This window comes from Tinamus guttatus, unplaced genomic scaffold (assembly GCF_059628265.1).
Source record: "Tinamus guttatus ecotype Peru unplaced genomic scaffold, ASM5962826v1 Tinamus_guttatus_pri_ptg000242l, whole genome shotgun sequence".
NCBI lineage: Eukaryota > Metazoa > Chordata > Aves > Tinamiformes > Tinamidae > Tinamus > Tinamus guttatus.
The window spans coordinates 6,653,885-6,676,886 of NW_028288776.1; the positions used below are offsets into that span (position 1 = coordinate 6,653,885).

The following is a 23,002-nucleotide window of genomic DNA, read 5'->3' on the forward strand; positions in this document are numbered from 1 at the left end:
GACAGCCCTCCACGTCGGGAGCAGGAGGCTCCCTCGCTCCGCGGTGTGTCCCGCCGGCTCTGTCCCCAAAGGGGAAGCTGAGGCACGGGGTAGGGCAGCAGAGGGGTGACTTGCCCAGCATCCCTGCCCGCGCCGCCTCCGGCGGGCAGCCCTACACCAGCAAAGGGCTTGTCCCCTCGCTGCCTGGCACCCTGGACAGCCGGGCGAGGCCTCGGGCCGAGAAATAAATCTTTTAAAATAAGCTTAAAAATATATATCTCTCTATAGATAGTTTCCCTTTGCAATAAATAAAGGTGGGGGGTGGTGCCCACCCCGGGCCATGCCCGTGGCACCCCAGGGCATGGCCAGCTCTGGGGCTGCCCCCTTTCGGAAATGGGGGCCCTGAGGCCCCCCAGTCCGGGCACCCCAGCATGTGGCACTTGCTGGGGGTGCCCAGAGGAGGTGACGGGGAGCAGGCAGTGACCCCGCAGAGGGGGAGCTGGCACGGCAGAGCGCGGGGTGCGGAGCTCGCCTTGCCAGCAGCTCCAGAAACAGAGGGGGGGGGGTTAGTGCTTCCATTTCTGGGGGGCAACAGGCCTGAGGCAGGGGGACCCCAAGCCCTGGGGGGGGGGCCACGGTGCTGCAGGCACAGCCCCGGGCGGGGGGCACAGCGGGGCCTGCACACAGCTTGCATAGAAACGCCAGCCTGCCCTGCTGCCCTGGCGAGCCCCGTCGGAGGGGACACGGGGGCCAGTCCGCTTTGACACGGGGCCAACATCGGGAGGGACATCGCCGCTCCGGTGACTAGCAGCATGACGCGGGCCACTCGCTCTGCGCCCTCCGGCCCTGTGCTCTGCCACGAGCTGGTGTGTCGGTGCCATCCATGTCAGCAACCTGTGGAGAGACGGAGCGGGGAGTCAGCTGGGGCCCTCCAAACCCACCCCGGGCAGCACCGTGAAGCAGCCGTGCACAGGTCCATGGCAGCGTCTGCGCCCGTGAGAGGTGCCACGCAAGTTGGCACCTCTTGGGTATTCGGCTACAGGCACCAGCCTTGCTGCTGGGCTTCTGGGGAGAGGGAAGGGTACCCACGGCTAACTGCAACTCACCTAGCGCCTCGTGCCTGCCCCATGGCGCCCCAGGCTCTGCAGCTCGAAGGCATTGGGCATGCTGGTGCCCCCGGGAACAGGCACTGGAACGAGCTCTTCCTGGCAGTCCGTCTCGCCACCGCTGAAGCCCTCGGGGCCGAAGCTGGCGTAGGAGCCGGGCAGCGTGGGGTGCAGGGCCACCGTCACCGAGGCAGTGGCCGTGACGGTGGCGTAGCTGCCGGCTGGCCCTTGCACATGGGTGCTGTAGGCAGGCAGGGCGGCCCGTGGGGGCCATGGAGCTCTGTGCGGGGCCGGCCGTGTGCCCGGCGAGCAGGGCTGCCCAGGCACTGCCGTGTGCGGGTAGTCTCTGGGTGGTGCAGGGCTCGGCTCCCCGAAGGGCAGCGGGGCTGCCTGCTGTGTCCCGGGTGCCTCCTTCCCCGGCACCTCCGGGCTGTCCTTGTAGGGCTTCAGCACCTGGAGGGGAGACGCACGTGAGCAGGACCCAAATGGTGCCCTCAGCATGGGGCAGGAGGCACTTGGAGCCCCCTTCTCCAAGCACTGACTCTCACACCCCTGCAGCCCCAGGCCCTGCAGTCCTGATGCCCTGCAGGGCTGGCAGCACCTGCCACACGTGCCAGGGAGCGCCAAGGGGGCAGGGAGCAGCACTCACCGTGATGTGGGGGAAGCTGGGGTCCTTGCCGGCCTCCAGGAGGATGTGTGCCGGGGCGGGGGGCACGACGAAGGCGCCGCGGTCGCAGGGCATCCGCGTGCCACCGAGCTCCGTGTCCGAGGTGTCAGCAAAGGCAGCTGGCCAGGCTGGGGCTCGCCGGACATAGAGCCCCCGGGGGCCAAGGCACGGGGGCACCGGCTCCGCCGGGGGCAAGCAGGAGCTGTTATCCAAGGGGGATGCCTGCAGAGAGAGTGGATGGTGTCAGGGGATCCGGGGGCATGACAAAAAGGGGTTACCACAGTGCCAGGAGAGTGTGGGGCAGTGATGGAGTGAGCTGAGGATGGGACAAGGAGAGTGTGGGGTGAAAAGGGTATGAGGGGCAGTTCGGGGTGAGAAGGAGATGAGGTGAAGTGGATACAGGGTGAAGCAGGAATGAGGTGAAATGGATCTGGGGAAAGAGGGAGATGGGACAAAGAAAGGATGGGGTGAGGTAGGGCTGGAGTGGTATGGGGTGAAGGATGGGTTGTGTGGATACAGGATGAGGGGAGTATGGGGCAAGGATAGGATGGGATAAGGGAGGGATGCTATAGGGTGGAAGGTCTAGAGGGTGAGCAGGGGGCTGGGGAAACGGGGGATAGACAGAGGTGGGTACGGGATGACAGAGATGGAGCAATGGGGGACAGGATGAGGCCGGTCTGGGGCGAAGGAGGGATGAGGAGAAGCAGGATGGGGGCCTTGTACCTCTGGGGGAGGCCCAATCACAGACAGCAGGACGGGCAGCAGCACCAGCCCGTTGAGCAGCCCCAATAGTGTCAGGATGGTGAGCACGGCAAAGAAGTACCTGCATGGGGCACAGACAGAGGGGGTGAGCCCATGAACCTCATCCCACCCCAAACACCCCATCCCCAGCCCCATTCCTGCGGGGGATCCCCCACACCCCCAGCTCCATGCAGGAGTGGGTCGATACCCTTGCGGTCCCCCTCCATCCTCTGGCAGGCAGCTCCAGGCTGTTTGTCCCACGCTCGGCCGAGGGGAAATGTTTACACTGGGGATATTTATGGTATTTCCTGGCAGGCTGCATTTTCCCTTGCTGCCTTCCTCTCCCTGGGCTTTCCAGAGCTGGGTACGCCCATCACCCTCCCTCAGTTGCAGAGCCCCCTGCTTAAGGCCACCGACTTGTCCCCTACCCCATGGCAGAGCACGTCCTCTCCAGGTGCCCCACGTCCCCATTGGCAGCCAAGGGGGGTGCCCCTCTCAGCACTCCCCCCGCACAAGCCTTTGGGCAACAGTGAGCCGACATCTCCCCCTCACCACATGCTGATGGGGTGCCTGGGGCTCACCTCATGATGAAGTCGAACTCGGAGCCAGCCAGCATGAGGACACCCAGGAGAGTGGAAACAGCCCCATCCATCACAGGGGCAAAGGTGTGTTCAAGCGCTGCGGCCGAGCGCACGTTCCTGCTCCCCACGGCTGTCAGGAAGCCCTGCAGAAGGTCGAGGTGTCATGTTGGGCCTATCCTGGCGTGCTGCCCTTGCCATGTGCCCCCCAGACACATGGCTAACTGGGCAGGGGCACACAGCAGTGGGAACTGGGACGCTCAGCAGCAGGACTAGGGCTGTGTTCAACTCACCAGAGCCACATGGACAGTGAACTCTACGCCGATGCCCACCGAGGCGATGAGGATGACCACAGGGATGGCGCTCAGCTTGATGCCCATCAGCCCCATGATGCCAAACAGCTCCACTGCCATCATAGCCAGGATGGACACCTGGTGGGAAGCATGGGTCAGTGCAAGTGGCCCTGACGGGTAGCCCTGTTCCTATCCCTCCTCACAGGTCATTCCCACCCCATTGTCCCTTTCCCCTCCTTTTGGGGTGCCTCTCTGTCCCCCACTACATGGTCCATTCCCAACCCACGTCACCTCCAAACAAGGCATCCCCAACCTACCTCCATGTAGGTGTCCCTGATCCCTCCATATGAAATGCCCCCAACCTACTCCCCCTTCTATATGGCATTTCCCAGATCCCTCCATACGGGTGTCCCCCACCCACTGCCTCCTCCATAGGGTCCTCCTCCTCCTTCATATGGCATGGCATGTCCCCAGGCCCCTGTCCCATCGCACAGGATGTCCCTGGCTACCTGCCCATCGCCCCTTCCAGATGAAGCAGGCACCCATGGCCATGCAGTAGGAGGGGAACAGAGCTGGGTGCCCCGTTCCCATCCGGTGGGAAGGCAGCGTGGCGCGTACTCACGATGATGCCGGCTGTCCAGGGGTTGAGCAGGAGCAGGGTGCAGACGAGGAAGGTGCAGGCCAGCAGGATGCTGATGGCCAGCAGGAACCAGTGTCGCAGGCCGATGTACTGCTCCCAGAAGAGAAAGGGGTAGCCGCTGGGGTAGCTGAGCACCCCGTGGCGCTGGGCAGCCTCCTGGCAGATGGCCCGCACGCTCTCGATGGCCTCCACGAAGTCGGCGGTGCGGCGCAGCCCACTCAGGTAGAAGGGGAACTGGGCGAACTCCAGTGGCTGGGCTGCCGGGACTGGGGGGAAGGTGATGGGCAGCATGAGGACATGGACAGCATGGGGTGCATGAGGAGCATGAGGGCATGGGCAGGGGGACCCTGCAGCAACATGCTCATGGTGTAGGGGGGATGCTCAAGAGTGTCAAGGGACGCAGGTAGCAGGGAAAATGTTTTCTCTGTAGGGGGATGAATGTGGGATCAAAGATAGTGTGGTTTCGCCATGGAGGAATGCTCATGGGATGAAGGATTCAGGGAGCAGGAGGGTTTATCCTGCTTGTGGGGCAGGAAAAGTGCAGGTAACAGGGGATTTCTCTGCAGGGGAATGCTTGGGGGCAGGTGGGGTGCCATGGGGACCCTGCCACATGCCACTCACTTCGCAGGTTCTCGCCTGTGGTGTCGTACTTGTCATGGATCCACTCAGGCGGCGGAGGGTAGAAGTTGGCCTGGGAGGCGGCGAAGCCCAGGGGGTCGTTGCTGGCCCACACGGTCAGGCAGATGTAGAAGGTGTCGGGGGGGATGATGCCGTTTTCATCCACCAGCCGCCGCGTGGTCAGCTATGGGGAGAGCGCAGGCCTGGCCATGAGCGGGGCAGTGGGCACGCTGCGGCACAGCACAACACGGCGGCACAGCCCAGCAGTGCAGCTTGGCCACCAGCCCGGAGAGATGCTGCATCCCCAACCCAAGAGAGATGCTGGGCTCACTCACTGTCTGTGCCAGCCCCATCTCCACGCACCTGGTTGAAGTTGAAGGGCTCCTTCTTGTTGCCAGTCTGGATCAGGAGCTTGTAGGCCAGCACCCCGTCCTCGGAGCCGTTGCGATAGCTGTCATGGGTGATGCGCCCGGCTTGCCAGTCCCTGTCGAACGTGGCCTGGAGCCCTGGGGAGGCAGCACAGGATGTGAGATTCCCTTGAGGACCAGGGCTCTGCTCACCCCATGGAGCGCAGTGCAGGCAAAAGAGGCATGTAGACACACACAGGGCTTGACTTGGCATTGCTGGGCACTGTATGGCTACCGTAGGACTTCCTACCCTTGCGGGCTGCCAGGAAAGGTGTATCTGGGCAGAGGGGGAGCAGGCTGGGGAGGGAACGGATGGAGAGTAGGTTGGGGAGGGAATGCCTGGGCAGGAAAGGGCATGGAGAGGAAGGAAAGGGGTATCTCACCTCGCAGCCAGTCCTGGAAGTAGTGGAGCCACATCTTGGGCAGGTCATGGTTTCCCTCACGTACCACGTACTTGACGGTGCTGAAGGCCTGGTGCAGGCTGAGCAGGGCAGCCTGGGCCCCGGGATAGTGAAAGCCACCCTTGGTGACGATGAACATATTGTAGAAGGAAAAGTACTTGAACTGGGCCGAGATAAAGGCGTGAGCCTTGGTGTCCCGTGGCACGATGTCCGTCAGGTAGAGCCCGTCATGCACCATGGTGGTGCCGTAGAGACTCAGTCCCAGCAGCGCCAGGAACAGCACCAGCACCACGGCCTGCAAGGAAAGGGAGTCAAACACAGTGCCCACACCACTGATGTTCCCGCACGGCACAGCCAGAGCAGTCTCCAGCTCACCTTGGTCTGGGTTTGCAGCAGCAGCGGGGCGTATTTCTCGCGGGCAAAGTCGGAGAGGCTCCAGCGGCAGAAGGGCAGGGGCACACAGTCCCGCCCGCCCTTGGCCTCGTCCAGCTGGGCCAGCAGGTCCCGTGTGGAGCTGGACGGCGTGAAGACCTGTGAGCCCAGCGGGTCAGCGGGAGGCAGGAGCACCGCCGGCGAAGTGCAAACCTGCGAGGTGGGCGGTAGGACGGTGACAATGTGGTGGCCCGAGGAGTCGCACTGGGTGAAGGCCTGCACAGTGGTGGTGATCTGGGTGCTGGTGGCCATGCCAGGGTGCCCGTAGGGGGATGGGTGGGAGGCATGGTTGTCGTTGGCATCTGCAAATTCCTGGGGTTGGATCTGGATGACCCGTGAGGAGCAAGGGCTGTGGGCAAAGAAAGGAAAGGAGAAGAGAGAAAAGGAGGGAAAAGAGAAGACATTAAGGGAGATTTATTTGCAGGGTTGTCCCATGTGACGACTTCTAGGGAGGGATACAAGGGTGAGACCCATCCTCTGCCCCAGCCCAGCAGTGCCCGTGTGCCCCATTCCCAGCAGGAGGCAGGTGGTACCTGTAGAAACAGCAGAGGATGTCGAGCCGGCGTTTCTCCCGGCGATAGAGGTCCAGGCTCAGGATGGCCGGGAAGATGAACAGCACCATAGCAAAGTTGAACACCACAACCACCGCAGCCTGTGCATGGAGGGACACATCAGAACAGGATACGACTACCCCTCCCCATCCGCAGGGAGGGTCTCTGCTCCCCAGAGAGAGATCCAGGCAGGAGCAGGGCAGGGGGCTGTACCTGGATGGAGAAGGCACGTAGGGCAGGGATGGGCACCAAGGCTGCCATGAAGAAGGCAATCATGTTGCTGACGGAGGTGAGAGCCACACTGGTCCCCGTGCGCTTCAGGCACTCACCTGTTCGCTCCTGGAAGGAACAGACAGGCACAGTGATGAGAGGGGCTGCAGGGTGCTGGGGGCAATAGGAACTCCCAGCGCAGGGCATGGCTCTCACCTTGAAAGGGATGTGCTGGCTGGTCTCAGTGAAAGCATGAGCCAAGAGGAACATGTCATCTACACCAATGCCAAGGGCCAGAAATGGCAGGACCTGTCAGGAAGCAGCCAGAGTCAGCAGGGGGACACAGCCACCAGCAGAGAGGAGAGGGGCCGCAGGCACTCAACAGCCCCTGACTCCCTGCCTACCCCACAGTACCCAGCACCTCAAGCACATACCTGCGTGGTGGCCGCATTGAAGGAGATGCCGAGCAGAGAGCAAAGTCCCAGGCCCGAGGCCACGGAGAGAGCCACAAGCAGGACCCCGGCCAGGCCCACAGCCCCTTGGGACTTGGAGCAGTCCCAGCGCAGCATGGTGACACAGGCATAAGCCAGCTGGAAGAGGGCAGAGAGTTAGTGGGGACATGGGGGCGAGGGATGGGTGGCAGGAGATGGAGAGAAGAGTGATACTCACCATGAGCAGGTAGCCTCCGGCCACCCGGATGGCGCTGACATCAGAGAAGGATTTCATGATGTCGTTGAGCGTGGTGGTGGAGAAAGCATGGACGTTCTGCGTGGCGTTGGAAGGGATGGAGTCCTGCGCCAGCTGGCAGATACACACCCGGTTACACAGGCTGAGTCCCCCCCAGTCCCTTGCATGCCCAAGAGCCACCCAGGTGGGTGAGCATCAGCTCCAAGGGCCACCAGGTACCCATGAGCTACATGGAGGCTGAACATCAGGGCCTACCTCGACAAATTTCCTCTGCCAGGCCTCCAGGATGGCAGCCGCTTTCTCCTCACTCCAGCTGATGTCATGGATCTCATAGTCATCCTTGAAGTGCTCAAACAGCTGCCGGGGGCTCATGAGGAGGAACATGGTCTGCAGGGCCTCGGCGCTGGGGGACATGCACACAACCTGCTGGGACCAGCTATGGCACCCCCTGCTTTGGGAACGGGACCTGCCCTCACCCCTGTGGCTCCCATCCCATGGAAGTGGGGAGTGAACCCAGGTGTCCTGACGCCCACTCGCAGCCCTGGATCTTGCTCTTCTCAAGAGTGCTGAGGAGGGGAGCTACGATTTCCCGCACAGCCCCTCCTCCCATTGCACAATGTTTCCAGCCAGAGTTGGCCGAGGACCCAAAATTCTGGTCGCTCATCCTTTGCTCTGACCTGCCAAAGCCATAAGAAAAGCTGAGGCGTCCTGACCCCTCCTGCAGCACTGCTCCAATGCACTGCCCTGCTCAGCAGCCCCACACACTTTTCCTCTCCCTCCACCCACGCTCTGCAGCTCCCAAACAGTTCACACAGCTTGAAGCTCCTTCTACAGCTAGGTGGGCTCTGGATGAAGGAACACTGCCCCAAGCTGGCCCTCGGGTGAGCCCTGGGCAACGTCCCAGGCTGGACAAACAGCTGCCCAGGTGAATGTCCGCCCTGCAGCACCAGTTCTTACCTTAGTAGCTTGCCCTGGGAGTCTTTGGTCATGCCGCCCAAAATCAACTCCTCCTGCCAGCGCATGAACTTCCTGGAGAAGCCATGGCAGCCCCCAGAGAGCTCAGCTGGAATGTCAGGGTTCTGTGGGCAGAGAAGAGGCTGTATCAGGGATGTGGGACTCTGAGCATGAGCCGGAGGGAAAGGGGTGGCTGGGAAAGCAGCAAGCCCCCAAGACCTGTATCCATGATGATCCCTGCAGGATGTGACCCACCTGCTGGCTCTGCTTGTTGGGGGCACTGGAGGGGCACTGGGGGTCTCGAGGGTCGAGGCAGGGCCGCTCCATGTACGCCTGCCCCACCTCTGCCTTGTCCAGCAGCTCTTTGAAGCCTTCTAGGGACGTGAACTGCCCCAGCTCCTCCATCAACTGCACAGGGTCCAGGTTGCTCCACTGGATGTCCGGGCGACCTCTGTGGAGAAAGCAGCCCTAAGGTTACGGGGGACACTGAAAGCCACACCTGGGACTGCCACCAAGACCCCATCCACACCTGGGGCTGTGCCACAACATGGGGCAACTCAGCAACGGGCACCCCTGGAGGTGCCTCAAAGGCAGGGTGCGAGGACCCAGGAGAGCAGCGGCAGCCCCCAGCACGTCCCCCCTTCCCGGGGCTGCCTGCAGCCTCCGCCGTGGCCCGGCACAGGCTGCGCGGCGCCGCGGGCCGTGCCCGAGTCAAGGAGCGTGCCGGATCCTGTTAGGCTGCCACAAAGGGCAGGGAGCCGGCCCCGCGCGCCCGCCGCCCGCCCGGCCCCGCTTTGTGCAGGCAGTCAGGCCGATTACTGCCCGCACGCTAACGTCTTGATAGAGGGGAGCCCTGGGCACGCAAGGGCTCCCGGGGCCTCCTCCCCACGCAGCGTTTCCAGCCCCATCCCACCCCCATGGTTGGCTGTTTTGCTGCTCAGGAGTAGGTTTCTGCTTGCCCTGCAGCTCTGGGGCTTGGATGGAGAGAAGGCAGAGGGATGTGCTGTGAGCTCGTCACAGCGCCTCACGCTGCTCTGTCACACGTGGCTGGGTGCCTTTGCCAGGTGCTGGCCTCCATTTTCCCGTGTTCCCATACTGAGTGTTCTGTGGGACAGGGTATCTATGGGGAGAGGGCTGACATGGGCCCCAGGGACCAGCTGCAGCCTGTCCAGCCCCCCTGGCGAAGCATAGGACTGGGGAGATGCAGACACACACTCAGGGTGCCACAAAACCCGAGGCATCTGCTGGGAGGCATCTCAGCCAGCAGGCGAGCGTGGGTCCTGGCATAGCAGCACCCACAAAGCTTGGGGACCCTCGTGGAAGGGGCTTTTCTGTGGTCTATGCAGGATGCTGTTCCAGACATCTCTGTGCCAGCCCTGGGAGACTAGGGAAGGGAACAGGACAGGGGCTGCCAGCTTCATGGCATACTGGGGCACCCAGCTCTCGTGTCAACAGTGGCTCTAGCACAGCCATGCTTCCCAGGGCCAGCTCCCAGCCTCACTCGGCTTCTTTTTAAGAGAAAAGAGACAAGAAAAAAAAAACCCACACCAACAAACCCAGCCCAAAGCTCCAAAGAGGGGAAGAAAAAAGCCCTAAGCAAGTGTGGGCTCTGGGGAGAAATGCAGTCTAATAATTCATGAAGACTGGCTGGGCCGGAGCTGGGCGCTCTGAGATTCCCACATACCAACCGGAGCTGCTGCTGCTTCCAAAGAGAGCCCCTTTTATCTGCTTTCCCTTGCTTCACTGAGCCAGGGCAAATCCTTTTGTCTTTCCATAGATTGCTGCTCTTTGTTCCCCCAGCTCCCGCCCTGCTCACCCTTCGGTGCTAGGAGGGGGGACAGAGTCCCCTGGGCCGGCCCGCACAGCCCCAGCGGTCGCCTGGCTGAGAGGCGCCCGCCTGGGTGCCGACTTGCCTGGCTGTGAAGGGAAGGTGGGACCTGTTGCTGCTCCGAGCCGGGCCCTGTCGCTGCTCCGAGCGTCTCAGCCCACCAAGCTGGGACCAGAGCAGGGGATGCTGCTGACCCAAGGCAGATGGGGCTGTGATTGCCCCGCTTGGCATGGACACATCAACCCTGCTCGTGCCTGGGCCGGGCTTCTCTCCCTGCCTGAACAGGCTGGGATGGAGGGAGCCCAAGGTCTGCGGGGCGACAAAGCTGGTCCCCCACTTCTGGCTGGTCCTGCCAAGGCCCTTCCCCCTCCTCCTGTCCCGCAGCAGCCTGAATAAGGCCACTATTTCATCTGTTTGGCAACTGGCAGCTTTCAAAGTAGCATTAGCATGAGAATACGGGGGGCTGCCGTTTGCTGACAATGCACGAGTCTCCGCGGGCTCTCCCGGACAAACACACTTGTAAACAGAAGGAATGTGCGGGCTCCCCTCCTCCCGCGGCCCTGGGCTCCCCAGCCCCACACAAGCCCCACACAAACAATTGTGGCTGTGGGAGGCAGCCAAGGGGGCTTCCTCCAGCCCTGGGGCTCAGCTGGGCATGGCGAGAGGGGCGCTGGCTACAGGGACTTCTCTGCTCTGTCCCTAGCTCCGGGGTGAGGCCGAGTCCCGCGGCACACGAGCTCAGGGATGGAGCTTCCTCTCTGTCACCACAGCCCTGCAAGGGGCTGCGGTGCAGGGCATGGAGGCAGCAGCCCCCAGGCACCTGCATGTGGAACAGCGACGGCTCCAGCACCTTTGTCCCTGCCTCCCTGAGCACGGATGGTGCCATGAGCCACTGTGTCCAAGCAGGACTGGGCAGGCTGTGCACAAGTCTCTGCCTATGGCATCCTTGCAGCTCTGTCCAGACCACCAAGGCTCTGTGGACAGGAACTTATCCCCTTGAGCTGAGCTGGCAGGGCGAGTGACGGTGATAGGACAGTGGTCCTAGGATCCTCCTGGGGCTTAGCAGAACAAGCAGCACAGTGGAGAGACCAAAGCGCCGCTCTGCCATGAGGACAGCAGGGTCTGGCTTCGCAGAAGAGGGCTGGAAAGCCGAGGCCTTTGCTAGCCACCATGCCCTAGGTCTCCTGCTCCAGTCCCTTGGCCTTACACAGCCCCGTGGGGTGACCCGATGCCCTTGCACCCTGCCACAGCCCCCATGTACTCACGGGAGATAGGCTGATCCGCCCTGCAGTTTGGACCCTTCCCAGAAGCAGTCCAGCGGCGTCAGGATCACGCAGGGGAAAAGCTTCTCAATCATCTGCGGGGTGAGAGAGATGTGAGGAGCCGGCAGGGATGTGGCAGGCCCTCAGCACTGCCTTGCCCAAGAGCCTCCCTCTCCATCCCCTGCCTGCCCAGCTCCCACTGGGCAGCACCTTCCACACAAAGCTGGAGGTCCCTTTCCAGCACTCAAGGCAGGAAAGCCCCCCGGGCCAGTTGTGGCCCATCCATTGCCCATTTCCCAGGGGAGAGATGGTCTCTGAAGGAACTTCTCATGGTGCAAGTGTCCCTGTCAATCCTGCCACGAGCTGGGGAGCCCCAGAGGCAATGCCGTGTCCTGGACTCACCCTCTCAATCATGCCGTTCTCGATAATGGGGACACCTGACTTGTAGCAGATCTTGTTTAAATCCCACGATCTGGAAAGGCAAAGCAGAAATGTGAGGATGGGCTCCATCCTGCAAGAGCGCACGGGGCAGCAGGGCTCAGCAAGGGGGGAGCAAGGCACAGTGGGGGTCCTTGTCCCTGTCCAGAGCCTGACTCACTTTCCGTACAGCGAGACTTGCACTTTGCTGGCAGCCAAAGCAGCCTCGAGGTGGAGCTGCAGGGCCTCCTGCGTCAGGATGTTCTCGCCTTCCCGCTTCGGGGTCTGGATCAACATTTGGGATGTGTAGACAGACTCCTCACCCAGCTTCTCCTTCGTGTAACGGAGCTCCTGGCTGACGCGGCTGCCCGCTGCAAAAAGAACCACACGGGCACCCCATGAGCACTGAGACTGGCACAGTCACCACTACCCGGAGCCACGTTAATCCAGGGAACATCATACCACATGATATCCCAGCCGCTGCATCCTCTGGGAGCCTGTGCCCTGTGAGACCTCATTGGGCAGTACCAGCCACCTGCCTCCCCAAGGGCTTGTCCTGCAGCCCATGCGGGGCCACAAATCCCCTCCTGCTGTCACAGATAGTTTCCAGCTGCACAGAGTCTCCTTGGCTTTGGTTTCCCCTGGAAAACCCCAGAGACAGCTAAAAGGTGCAGGAGACCCATGTCCTCTCCATCGCCCACTGCCACCCGTGCACCGTGGCCACGCAGCAGGGATGCCGGATACGACTGGCTCCTGATGCGACAAGCAGGACCAGGACCTTCCCAGCTCATTCCTGTTGGATTGGTCCCATAATCCCCCTCCAGGGGCTCCCTAGTACCCCAAGGTGGGCAGTAGTTTGGCCAAGAGGCCCTAGCGGGTGCAGTGATAGAGCTGGGGACACTCGGACTCAGCTCTCCAGGAAGCAGGACCATGAAACCCCTGCAGATGGAGGCTGCCCTAGGAGGCACTTGGAGACACGGAAGGGGAGGGAAAAGGCACCAGGGAGCTCCGTGTCTCCTCGGCATCTCCCACAAGCCAGGAACCCCAGCAGCTCCCACCGGCCCTGCAAGGCACTGTCAGCGTCTCAGCCCCTGGGAGATCTTGCTGGCCCTGGCTGCTTGCCCAGCCCTTGGCTCCGCAGCCCACCCATGGCCTGGGCCACATGCACAGGCTCCGCAGCTCTGCGAGGCCACCCATGGCCTGCGACACATGTTGTCCCCAGATCCCGTGGAGGACGCATACCAGGGACAAGCCCCCACGTCGCACAGGGACCCGTCTCCATCCCGGCTGCCTCTGATCCCAGCTCCCTGCAGCCACATGAGCCGCGTGCCCTCCAGGCCGGGCCGACCCCGGCCCTCTTGGCTCACGCTGGGGCTTTGCGGCGTGTCCAGGGCTGCCGGCTCCGTCCTCAAAGGCAGCACACGAGAGCTCCGCGCGCAGCGGGGCCCGCGCTTCCGGGAGAAGCCGCTGACTTTATTCGCAGCTGCTTCAGCACGGAAGAGAAATCCACCCCCCTTCAACACGGTTGGGGGGAAAGCCTGGGGTTTCACATCAAACCCTTCTTGGCTCTTTTCATGGAGGAGCCGGGCTGCTCCAGGGCACGGGCACATGAGCGGTGTCCTAGGGACAGCGGCTCTTCTTGTCTCCATGAAGCGAGGGGTCCCGCACCTGGCCAGGGCACTGAGTGGGGACGTGTGACAGCCCAGCTCGCCAAAGAAGCCAGGGGGCAGCAGCAGATCCCCAGAGGCACAAGCCGCATCCGCGAGGCCATCCTGCTCCCGGCCTGTCCTTCCCAAGGGGCGATCCCAGATCCTTCCTCCCACGGCCACCCCAGGGTGCGGGATGCTGCACGAAGCCACACCGCAGGCCGGACACCCCAAAACCCCGGTGCCAGGAACAGCCTGAGGTGGCTCTTCCGGAGGGACACCGCTGCCTGGGGAGCGCGGGGCGGGAATGGGGCAGCACGCGGTGCCGGGAGACGGAGGATGGAGCAGGATTCCTCCGCGCCGGGACACTCCCTCAGCAAGAGGCCAGGGCCCCGGCGGGCCTGGCCACCGGCCAGCGCAGAGGAGGCCAAAGCAAGACCACAAATAAGAGGCAGAATCTTCCCTTTTAATGACTTATTATATGGGTTTTTTTCTCTCTCTTTTTTCGGAGGGGGGTGTGAGGGGAGGGGGCGCCTTTATTGTTGCTGGCGGGGCTGGGAAGCAGCTGGTGTCCATCAGATGCCAGTTGCGGCAGAGGTTGTGCCAGAGCCGGGGGGACACGGACGTGGCCTGTGTGTGCGTGTGTGTGTGTCACAGGGGACGTCGGCGCCCAGGGCAAGGGGACACAAGGCAGGGCGGGTGTCAGAGCAGGAGCCGGCCCCTTCCCGGCAGGCTGGGAGGTCAGACAGGAGGTGCACCGAGCTGCTCCCGGCCTCAGCCGCGCCACCCACGTGGAACCCGCACGGGCGGACGCGAGCGGAGCGGGGGGACGGACGGGGGACACGCGGCGGGATGGGGGCCGCATCCCGCTGCGCACGGAGCCCTGGCTTCCCGGCGGGCATCTCCGCGTACAGCTGAGCATGGCCGCAGGAATAACCGCACATCTGCAAGCACGGAGGGGGAAAGAAGCCCCCTGAAAAATTAAGGAAAAAAAAAAAAAGAAAATAAAAAGCCGTCCCTTGTAATTAGTGTTAATTTGGAACAGGGCACTGCGAGCCGTCAGCAAGCTTCAAAGGCAGCGAGGAAGCCTCAAATTCCAACACCCTAATTAACCAAAGAGCAACATGAAAAGACAAGGCAGCGCACACAGGGCCTGCCAAGGACACTTCAAACGGGCGCGCGCCCGCCGGCCGGCCCGGCCGGGGCCGCGGGCTGGGAACGGGGCGAGACGCCCCACGCGGCACGGAGCCGGCCCGCGCGCGGCCTCCCCGCGCTCCCGGCCTCCCCCCGCTCCCGGCTCCGAGCTCCGCAGGGCGAGGGGAGGGGGCCGGGATGCTGGGGGAGCCGCCATGATAGCAACAATGAACACGTTAATGAGGAACTGTATGTAAATTCTTTTTTACTCCAATTAACAAAAGGAGCCCTTGGCTTTTTTCATGCAAAGGGCCCTCTGGTTCCAATCAAACGCCCGGTCCTGCTTATTAACAACGCGCCGCGGCTCCTCGGCGGCGCCTGGCTCTGCCCTTCCAGCACCCCCTGCCCCTGCGCGGGGCTCTCCGTGTCCAGGGCTGCCCAAGACCACCCCGTGGCCACGAGGGAGGCGCAGGGCCGGGGACAAGCACCCTCCATGGGTGGCTGCCAGCGCGGGGCGCGGGGATGTTGCGTGCGATAGTGGGTGCAACCAAGCAGCAGAGTGAGGGGATGGGGTGGCCAAACCCCCCCAGCCCCCCAATGTCCGTGGTGTTCAGGGGGTCCCACCACGGCTGTGGGACCGTCCCACAGGTGCCGGTGCCAGGAGGGGCCGGCGGCGCCTTGGAGGCCGCGCGCGCGTGCGGCCGCCTCGCAGCCATGGGCCTGGCCTCGGGAGCCCTCCCCGCAATTATGGCACCGCCGCAGAATTACAGAGCAGGGCGGGCACCTCCCTGCCCCCTTCCCGGCCACCCTGCCTGCGCTCCCCAAATCCTCCCGCACGGCCTCTTCCCTCGGAGCCGAGTGGGGCAGCCGCTCCGCTCAACGCCGGTGCTGCTGCTGGAGCAAGAGGAGCCCCCTGAGTGGGGGTAACCAGCGGAGAGCGGGCAGGGGGCCAGGGCACTGGGTCCACCGCCCCGATCGGCCTCAGAGCCAGACCCCAACCTCCCTGGGCATTAATAGGGCTCCAGGATGTGGTGATAAACCCATAGTCCTGGATTTGGGTGGGACTTGGGTTTTGGGTCTGGCATAGGGCTACCAGGGAGGCCAAGGCTGGAGGGTGACAAGGTTCTTCCCGGGACTGGTCCCCTCTCCATCCTGCAAAACCCCCTCACGACCTGCTGAGGCCGGGCAGCCCCCAGACCCACGTGCAAGGCCCTGTCCGAGCAGGAAAGCTGTGCCTGTCTCGGGAAAGACCATCGGCACAGGGAAAGTCACTGGGCGAGCTCCACAGCATTCCCACTTCAGTGGGGACCGTGTCGCAGTGACACAGGACAGCCCTGCTTGCAAACAGGGGCTCCTGGAGCCGCTTCACGCGGCAGGGCCACGCGCATCCCCACATGGTTAGTGCCCTCAGCAGCCACGGACTGAGATCGGCACCATCCTACCCTCCTGCAGGAGGGCAGAGAAGGGGGTGCCCTGGTGCCACGTCCTGGGGACATCCCGCAGCCGCATCCCGCGGCCGGCCGCTTCCCCCGCGCCGCGCAAGCCGGAGGCCACCTTCAAAGTGTTGTGGGGCGGATTAGCTGGATTAGGGAGCCTGTGAAAGGACTCACGCTGCTCCGGAGGAAGTCTCACTGAGGGCTTGCTAAAAGAGCCATTTTTACCTGTCCCGGCCGCTACCGCCAGCCTTGTGAAAAGCCTCCGCGGCCCCATCCTGTCAAAACACGTCCAAGGGACCCTATTCAGCACCGCGGTGCGGGGCCGGGCGCGAGACGGGGGGCTCCGGGGGTGGCAGATGGGTGTCCCCGGCAGCAGCGATGAATGCGGGTTTGTCGCTCCCTCGGCGTCTCCCGGGGCTTGTTCTCTAACAAACCGAGCCCAACAAAGGCGCTCGCCCAACGCCTCGCTAAACAAACACGGCCAAAAGAAGAGGGGCCTGCCTTCAAAAAGCCAGCGACGGAAAGGCCTCAAAAGGCCCCGTTTGAGGCCTACTCCCGCTCCGCCGGCCCCGGCCCGGCCCTTTGTTTATGGCGGAGCTAAATTAATGTCTTTATTACCCCAAATCCCAAAGCGGCCGTTCCCAGTGCGGCTGGGGGGGAGGGCGAGGAGGAGCCGCCGAGGAGCCCACACGGCCTCGGCCGGGACCGAGGGGACAGCGCGACCCCGAAAGAGGGGGAGAGGAGATTCGGTTGGGAACTATTCACCGCTAAGACTCCTGTCAGCATTGACATAAATTTCCACTGGTGTTGGCATTTAGGCATTTGCCATTTCCATATGTATAGGGCTGCCTGTACTAATTATGCTAATCACCCCCTCTGTTGGCTGCTGTGAAAAATGGCCACATTAGGCACTCCACTGCTTGCTAATGTCACTTAATGTGTGGTTGAAACATACATTCATCCCGCTCTGAATGGTGAAATTTTTCCACATTGCTGGCTTCATTCAGGCAAGAAATGAATTTTTTGAACTCAGACCACTTTTCCAGGCCCGAGGGAGAGGCAGATAATAAAACCCTCTTCTCAGTCCCTCGCGCTGCCGCACCCCCCCATCCACCAAATAACATTTAAAACGCAAAAAAAAAAAAAAAAAAAAGAAAAAGAACCCCCCTTCCCCAAATCTATGTATATGTCTCAGCAAGTTGAAAAAAAAGACTTAAAAAAAAAGAGAGAAATAAGTTAAAAAGCAAAGAAAAAAATAAAAAAAAATAAAAAGGATACGTGCAGATAAGCCACAACCATCTGAAAAAACTCTCCCAGTCTTTTTGGTTAATTAGCAAAATTTTCCAGCCCAAAAAGCCAACCAAGCTGTCAAGGAAGGGAAAAGGCGAGGGAGATTTCTCACTCTCCTCCCGAAGATAAATAAATAGAGGCAACGCGCCTGCTCCCCATCTTTGGGAGGGCAGGCGCTCCCAAGCCCCGGCAAGTCTCTGAGAAGAAAGGTCCTTTCAGAGCCAGCCGAGGTTGCGGGAGAGAAGGTGCTTTGGAGCAAACGTCAGAGTGAAGCCAGCAAAGGAAGCAGAGTTTCAGGATAACGGGGCAGGGATTGGGCGCCCCAGCTGCCTCTCACTTCCCCGAGGGTCAGGATGCATCTCAGCCCTTCCTGACCGGGCAAAAAGGAGTGGGAAAAGGATTGCAGGGTCCCGAAATGAAGCTCCTGCCAGGCCAAGCCTGAAGGGCCCCTACAGCAGGGCTGGGGACCCCAGTGGCCCCTTTCTGCCCGGTCATGGCTTTGTCACCACAGCCAGGGCCCCATCCCAAGGGGATTCCCTCCTGGGGACGTGGCAGGGCTGGAAACCACCCCTGAGGCTCAAGGCCGGTCACAGCAGCTGCCACATCCAGCGCTGCCGTTTCGCTGCCCCGAGCATCAATCCCAGCCCCACGCGCAGCAACGGGGCCGGCTCCGGCCACGCAGCCCCCCGGCCCCAACGCCAACTGCTCCCCGCAGCAGAGCCGCCCACGGCAGCGACCAGACCACCCACCTCTCCCCTTGCCCACCCAGAAACGGCCACGCACCCCGTCCCCTCCCACGGCCCCGCAGGACCCACGTGGGCTGTGAGCAGGACCCCCACAGATGGTCTCCTCCACGCTGCCGGGGCACATGTGTGACAGGGAGGGCATCTAATCCTCAACCAGGGATTTTCTTTGGGACTTTCAGCTCTCCGATGCCCTTCTCTTTGCATGGATGGAGCCAGCCCTCTTCCCTCCTGCCCGGGAGGGCAAAAGCCATTGCCAAGGGGGAAACCAGCATCGTGCTCCAGCAGGAGCAGAAATTCCCTTCACCCCCTACCCAACATCTGCTTTTTGGCCTCCCCCTCTCCCCAGCACATTCAGGGCATCTCTGACCCCTCCAGCAGACAGGCAGGAGCTTCTCCAGGGAGCATCGGCGGCTCTTTGAGAGCGCGACGGCTGCGCAGGGCGCTGGGCTGTTCCGGTTAGGAATTAACCCGGCCTTCCTTTGAACCAGCCCTGGGCGCTATAAATCAGGCAGGCCCATTCACCACCCAGGGCTCTGCCCTCACCGCGCTCGCGCCCCAGCCCCTTGGCCCTGCAAACACCCTGGGAGAGCCAGGAACAGCTGCCAGGTGTCTCGAGGTAACTCAACACTAGCAGCTAGCCGGGATTTCAAAGCCTCCGAGTGGCTAATTGCTTTGGAGGAGCCTAATTGAACATTTCCACAGTCGAGTCCAATTTATGGGGTGACACAGGCTCCTTCCACCTCGCAGGCAGGGATGTGGGGCAGGGATAACCTGGGGGCACAACCGGCACCCCCAGACAGTCCCCAGCACTCAGGCACCAGCAGGGCACAAGGGGTTGGGGCCTCCCCCCAACCCCAAATCAGGGGATCCCACTTTTTCCTTCAATAACCCAAGCTGCAAACCCCATTCCCCCTCAGGAACCCCCGCCTCTGAATGGCTGTAATGCTGCATCCAAAAAACAGTCTGCTGGGCAAGGACAAGTGGGGCTGCCCCCCTACTCTTGTCTGGGGCATCCAGCAGGGCCCGCTCGGTCCCTGGCTCCCGGGAAGCTGGATCCCATCCTCCTGCAGCCTCTGCCCAGCCTGTGGCGTGGGCAGCCCGGCACGGGCCAAGCGCTGCTCCTGCAGGGTTGGGATCTCACCTGGGCGAGATGTTTTGGGTTGGAGCATCACCAACCCACATCCCTCAGCGTCTAGACAGAGGCGGGTGTGGAGGTGCAGACTGGCTTCAAAGGGTCACTGGAGGCCTCCTGGGGCCTCCCGACTGAGCTGGAGAGTCGGCTCCTCTTGGCTCAGTGGTGACAGGCTTGGCAGGACAGGCAGGACTCCCTGGTGCGCATTCCCTGCCCCTTAGATACCCCACAGCGCTGCCCCACGGCTGGCACGGAGCACATTCCTGCAAACATCTCTCACCCACACACACTCCGCGCTCTGGAGCCAGGGTCCCCCGGCACTTCTGGGGCTTCCAGGGCTCTGCAGGCTCAGCCGAGCAGGGTAATGTCACAGGAGGGACAGAGCAACACGCACACCAGGCACTGCTACGCGCCAGGGCTCAGGAAATCCGGGAGCAGCAGAGATGCTCACACTACAGCCGCTCGATCTGGGAAACTGCCCTGCACCCCAGGGCAGCCTAGTGCAACCAGGTCCTCCTGCCACCCAGAAATGCATTTGCACACTGCATTGGGGCAAGGGTCCAGAGATTAGCGAGGGACTCACAGACACCAAGGGATGCTTTCATCTCCCCAGGAAATACAGGAGTAAAGGCCAGTGAAGAGGCAGATACCCATGGATGGCAATGGGGAAGGGAGGCAGCCCCAGAGCTGCTGCACGACACTGAAAGAGCCTCCAGAAACCAGCAAGTCCTTCCTCCCACACCCTGCCCTATGTAAGGGCACCAGGAGCCCTTGAGGACCCCAGTCACCAGCCATGCCCTCCTTCATGGTGCCAGCAGCCTCCCCGAGCACACCAGAACTGCAGAGGAGCCTGTCCAACCTCTCCTGGTGGCAAAACCTGCTCCCCCAGGCACTGCCAGCGCCGTCCTCCTGCAGCATCCCAAGCCCCCATCTGCAGGGGAGCAGGGCTCTGTGCACACCCATCATTAATCCAGGCAGAGGCAGGACACCCCGGGCAGCAGCACGCAGGGCACGAGGCAGAGATCCAGCCGGACAGGAGCAGGGATGCCAGCAAGGTGCCCTAGCCACAAGGGCCAGCTTCTCAGAGAGCCACCCCACAGCCCCAGGCCATGGGAAGACCCTGCCAACAGCAGCCGCAGTTCCTCCTTGCTGTCCCCACACGAGCAAGGAAACCTGCCGTGGAGCACAACCACAAGAAGAGCCAGGCGACCGGGCACTTCCAGCCTCGCTGGGCCGCCTCCATGCCCAGCCTTGGCCCCTTCCCTGCCCGCTCTCCACCCCAACGTGCCACGAGTGCCGCACTCTTGCCACAGCCACTTCCCTGGCTTGGCCGCGGTGACGTTAAACACAAGCCTGCTGCAAGCACGGTGATGGCTGGGGTCACCCCACCAACCCCAAAACGACAGCAAAGAAACAGACCAGAGCCAGAGGCAGGACCTGCAGCAGGAAAAAGAGGGAGCGCTTCCCTCCTCCAGCAGCCACGCGTGGCTCTACTCGCACCGGGAACTATCCCTGGATCTTTGCTACATGTAGCAGAGCAAAAGGGTGATGGAGAAAGGCTGGGGGGCAAACACCCCCTCGGGTGGGCAGCAGGTGGGGGCTGCCCTGGCATTCGTGGGCACAGATGCACGTGTGTACGAGCAGCAAGGCAGCGCAGGGCCCTTTTTATTTTTTTTTCTTCTCTCTAAATTAAAAAAAAAAAAAGGGGGTGGGAGAGCAAAGTTGCTTCTATTGTTGAACCAAATCCAAGAGTAGCTGAGGACCACACAGGGAGCGGGCGTGGGGGAGGAGGCCGCGCTCCCGCACAAAGATGGCTGACACCCCTGCGCCGAGCGGCACCGGCCCCGGCGCAGCGCCCGCCGCCCCGGGAGCCCCTCGGAGCGCCCGGGGGCGGCGGGACGGGCAGCCCCGGTGCCGGGCAGCGCAGCCGCCCGGCGAGATGGCAGCGCAGAGGGGAGAGAAAATCTGTGCCAAACTTATTAATAACAAAGGAATCTCTTTTTTTTAAATCAAATGTTTCCACTAGGAAATGAGGATTTGCTCCTGTCTGACCCTGCCTGTTGGCTGCTCGCGCTCTAAGCGGATTCCTTTTTCGCCTCCTGGCAGGAGTACGTGACCTGTGCCAGGCTCTAGCTGACAGCCCCGCGGAGCTGCCGCGTTCTGCCCCCCGGCACGGGGCTGGCAGAGGCCACCGAGCGCCGCCCGACCGCGAGTAGAGCGGCGCCCGCTGCCCGGGATGGAGCGGGGCTCCACGTGGAGCCGGCACCTCCGCCCGGCCGCGCTCAATGTCCCCGCCGGGCACACAGGCACCCTCCACCTGCGCCGGGACACGGCATCCCCTCCGCAACCCACGGCGGGGGCCCCTGCACCGCGGTGCCCGCTCGCACGCGCCGGAGCCTCCACCTTCACACAGCCCCACGCACGGGCAGCCCCGCGCCCTTCGCCCACCGCTCTCCTCCGGCTCCCGCTGCCACCTGCCTCCCAGGAGCAGCCGCAGGATTTTAGGGCGCCAAATGCCCAGCGGGAGCGAGGGGCAGATGGAGACGGACGCGCAGCCCGGTGCCCAGCGCCAGCACGGGAGGGGAGGACAAAGCCGGGAGCCGCTCCGGGACGCCGCATCGTTGTGCTGGACGGCGCTAGCGCGGTGCCCGCGGGCAGTGCTTACCTTCCACCCAGAGGTGCTCGATGTCGGTCTCGATGGAGGCGACGCGGAGCCCCACGGCCAGCGCGCCGAACACGAGCAGCCCCACGAAGAGCACCTTCCCGCAGTGCCGCTGGATGCGGCAGCCCAGCGCGAAGAGCAGCAGTTGGAAGCGGGCGCGCAGCCACAGCGGGGCCTTCGGGCCCACGGCCCTGCCCTGCGGAGAGGGCAAGGATGAGGCGCGGAGCGGGGGGGACGCGGTGCCCGCGCCGGGGGACGTGGTGCCGCCGCGGGGCGGGATGTCCCCGGGAGCCGCGCGCCGCGGAGCGCGCCCGGGGGACGCGGGGACTCCTCCGCGCCCGCGGGGGTGGCCGCGAGGACCCTCCGAGCGGGGCAGCCCCCAGCCCGCGAGCTGCCATTTCGGGAGGCAGCGGCTGCCCCGCAGAGACGGGAGAGGGGGTCGCACGGGGCGCCCGGGAGCGCGGAGGGCCCCCCCGCAGACCCCACACGGCGGCTGGGGGCGCCCAGGGCCGCCCCGCGCTCCCTCCGCGCGCCGCGAACCCCCGCGCCTCCCTCCGCGGAGCCCAGCGCGGCGCGCGGAGCAGCCCCCCGGCGCCCCCCGCGGCGCGCGGACCCTCCGCGGCGCCCCCCGGGGACCCGCCGCCTCCCTGGGCGGGCGCGGGTCGATGCCGCCCCTCACCTCGGCGAGCCGCTTGCGGCGGGCGGCGCGCGGGGCCGGCGGCGGCGGCAGCGGCGCGGCTCGGGAGGGCTCGGCCGGCATGGCGCGGCGCGGCGGGGCAGCGCAGCGCCCGTTATGTGGCGCCGAGCGCGGCGGCCCCCATGCGCGCGGCGGGGCCGGGGCCGCGGGGCGGGCGGGGGTCGCGGCGGCGGCGCGGAGCGGAGCGGCTCTGGGGCCGCCCGCCCGCCCGCCGCGCCTCTAAAGGGGAGGCGGGGGCGGGGGGCGCCGCGGCCGCCGCTCCCATTGGCCGCCGCCGCCGCGGCAGCGCCCAGCGCCGCTGCCAGGCAACGGCGCGCCCGCCGCCCGCGGCCACACACGGCGCCGCCCCCCCGCGCCACACGCAGCCGGGCGCGCGCGCACGCGGCGCACACACACGTATAGACACATATAGACACACACATATACACACATATAAACACATATACACACACACACACGTATAGACACATATAGACACACATATATAC

The 23,002-nt window shown here is 63.4% G+C and overlaps 1 protein-coding gene across 1 annotated transcript; it reads right to left on the reverse strand.

Annotated features, from left to right (window-relative positions):
- Positions 1 to 1,085: 1,085 nt before the first annotated feature.
- On the reverse strand, positions 1,086 to 22,577 carry PTCH2 (patched 2). Its single transcript, XM_088526124.1, has 23 exons — positions 22,497 to 22,577; positions 21,821 to 22,013; positions 11,953 to 12,142; positions 11,757 to 11,826; positions 11,358 to 11,449; positions 8,520 to 8,715; positions 8,268 to 8,389; positions 7,566 to 7,713; positions 7,293 to 7,424; positions 7,058 to 7,213; positions 6,840 to 6,932; positions 6,627 to 6,752; positions 6,396 to 6,514; positions 5,806 to 6,211; positions 5,413 to 5,725; positions 4,986 to 5,128; positions 4,626 to 4,806; positions 3,987 to 4,270; positions 3,365 to 3,502; positions 3,075 to 3,217; positions 2,476 to 2,575; positions 1,735 to 1,974; positions 1,086 to 1,538 (listed from the first exon to the last, which is right to left on the reverse strand). The coding sequence occupies exons 1-23, from the start codon at positions 22,575 to 22,577 to the stop codon at positions 1,086 to 1,088; spliced, it is 4,119 nt and encodes a 1,372-aa protein (XP_088382250.1).
- Between the last annotated feature and the right edge of the window lie 425 nt (positions 22,578 to 23,002).

Bases quoted from the DNA above. Each gene is read 5' to 3' on its own strand.
- PTCH2 (XM_088526124.1), bottom strand. From the start codon at position 22,577: ATGCCGGCCGAGCCCTCCCGAGCCGCGCCGCTGCCGCCGCCGCCGGCC. The intron at 6,515-6,626 runs GTACAGCCCCCT...CTCCATGCACAG, and splicing joins TACGTGCCTTCTCCATCCAG to GCTGCGGTGGTTGTGGTGTT. The intron at 5,726-5,805 runs GTGAGCTGGAGA...CTTTCCTTGCAG, and splicing joins TGCTGCAAACCCAGACCAAG to GCCGTGGTGCTGGTGCTGTT.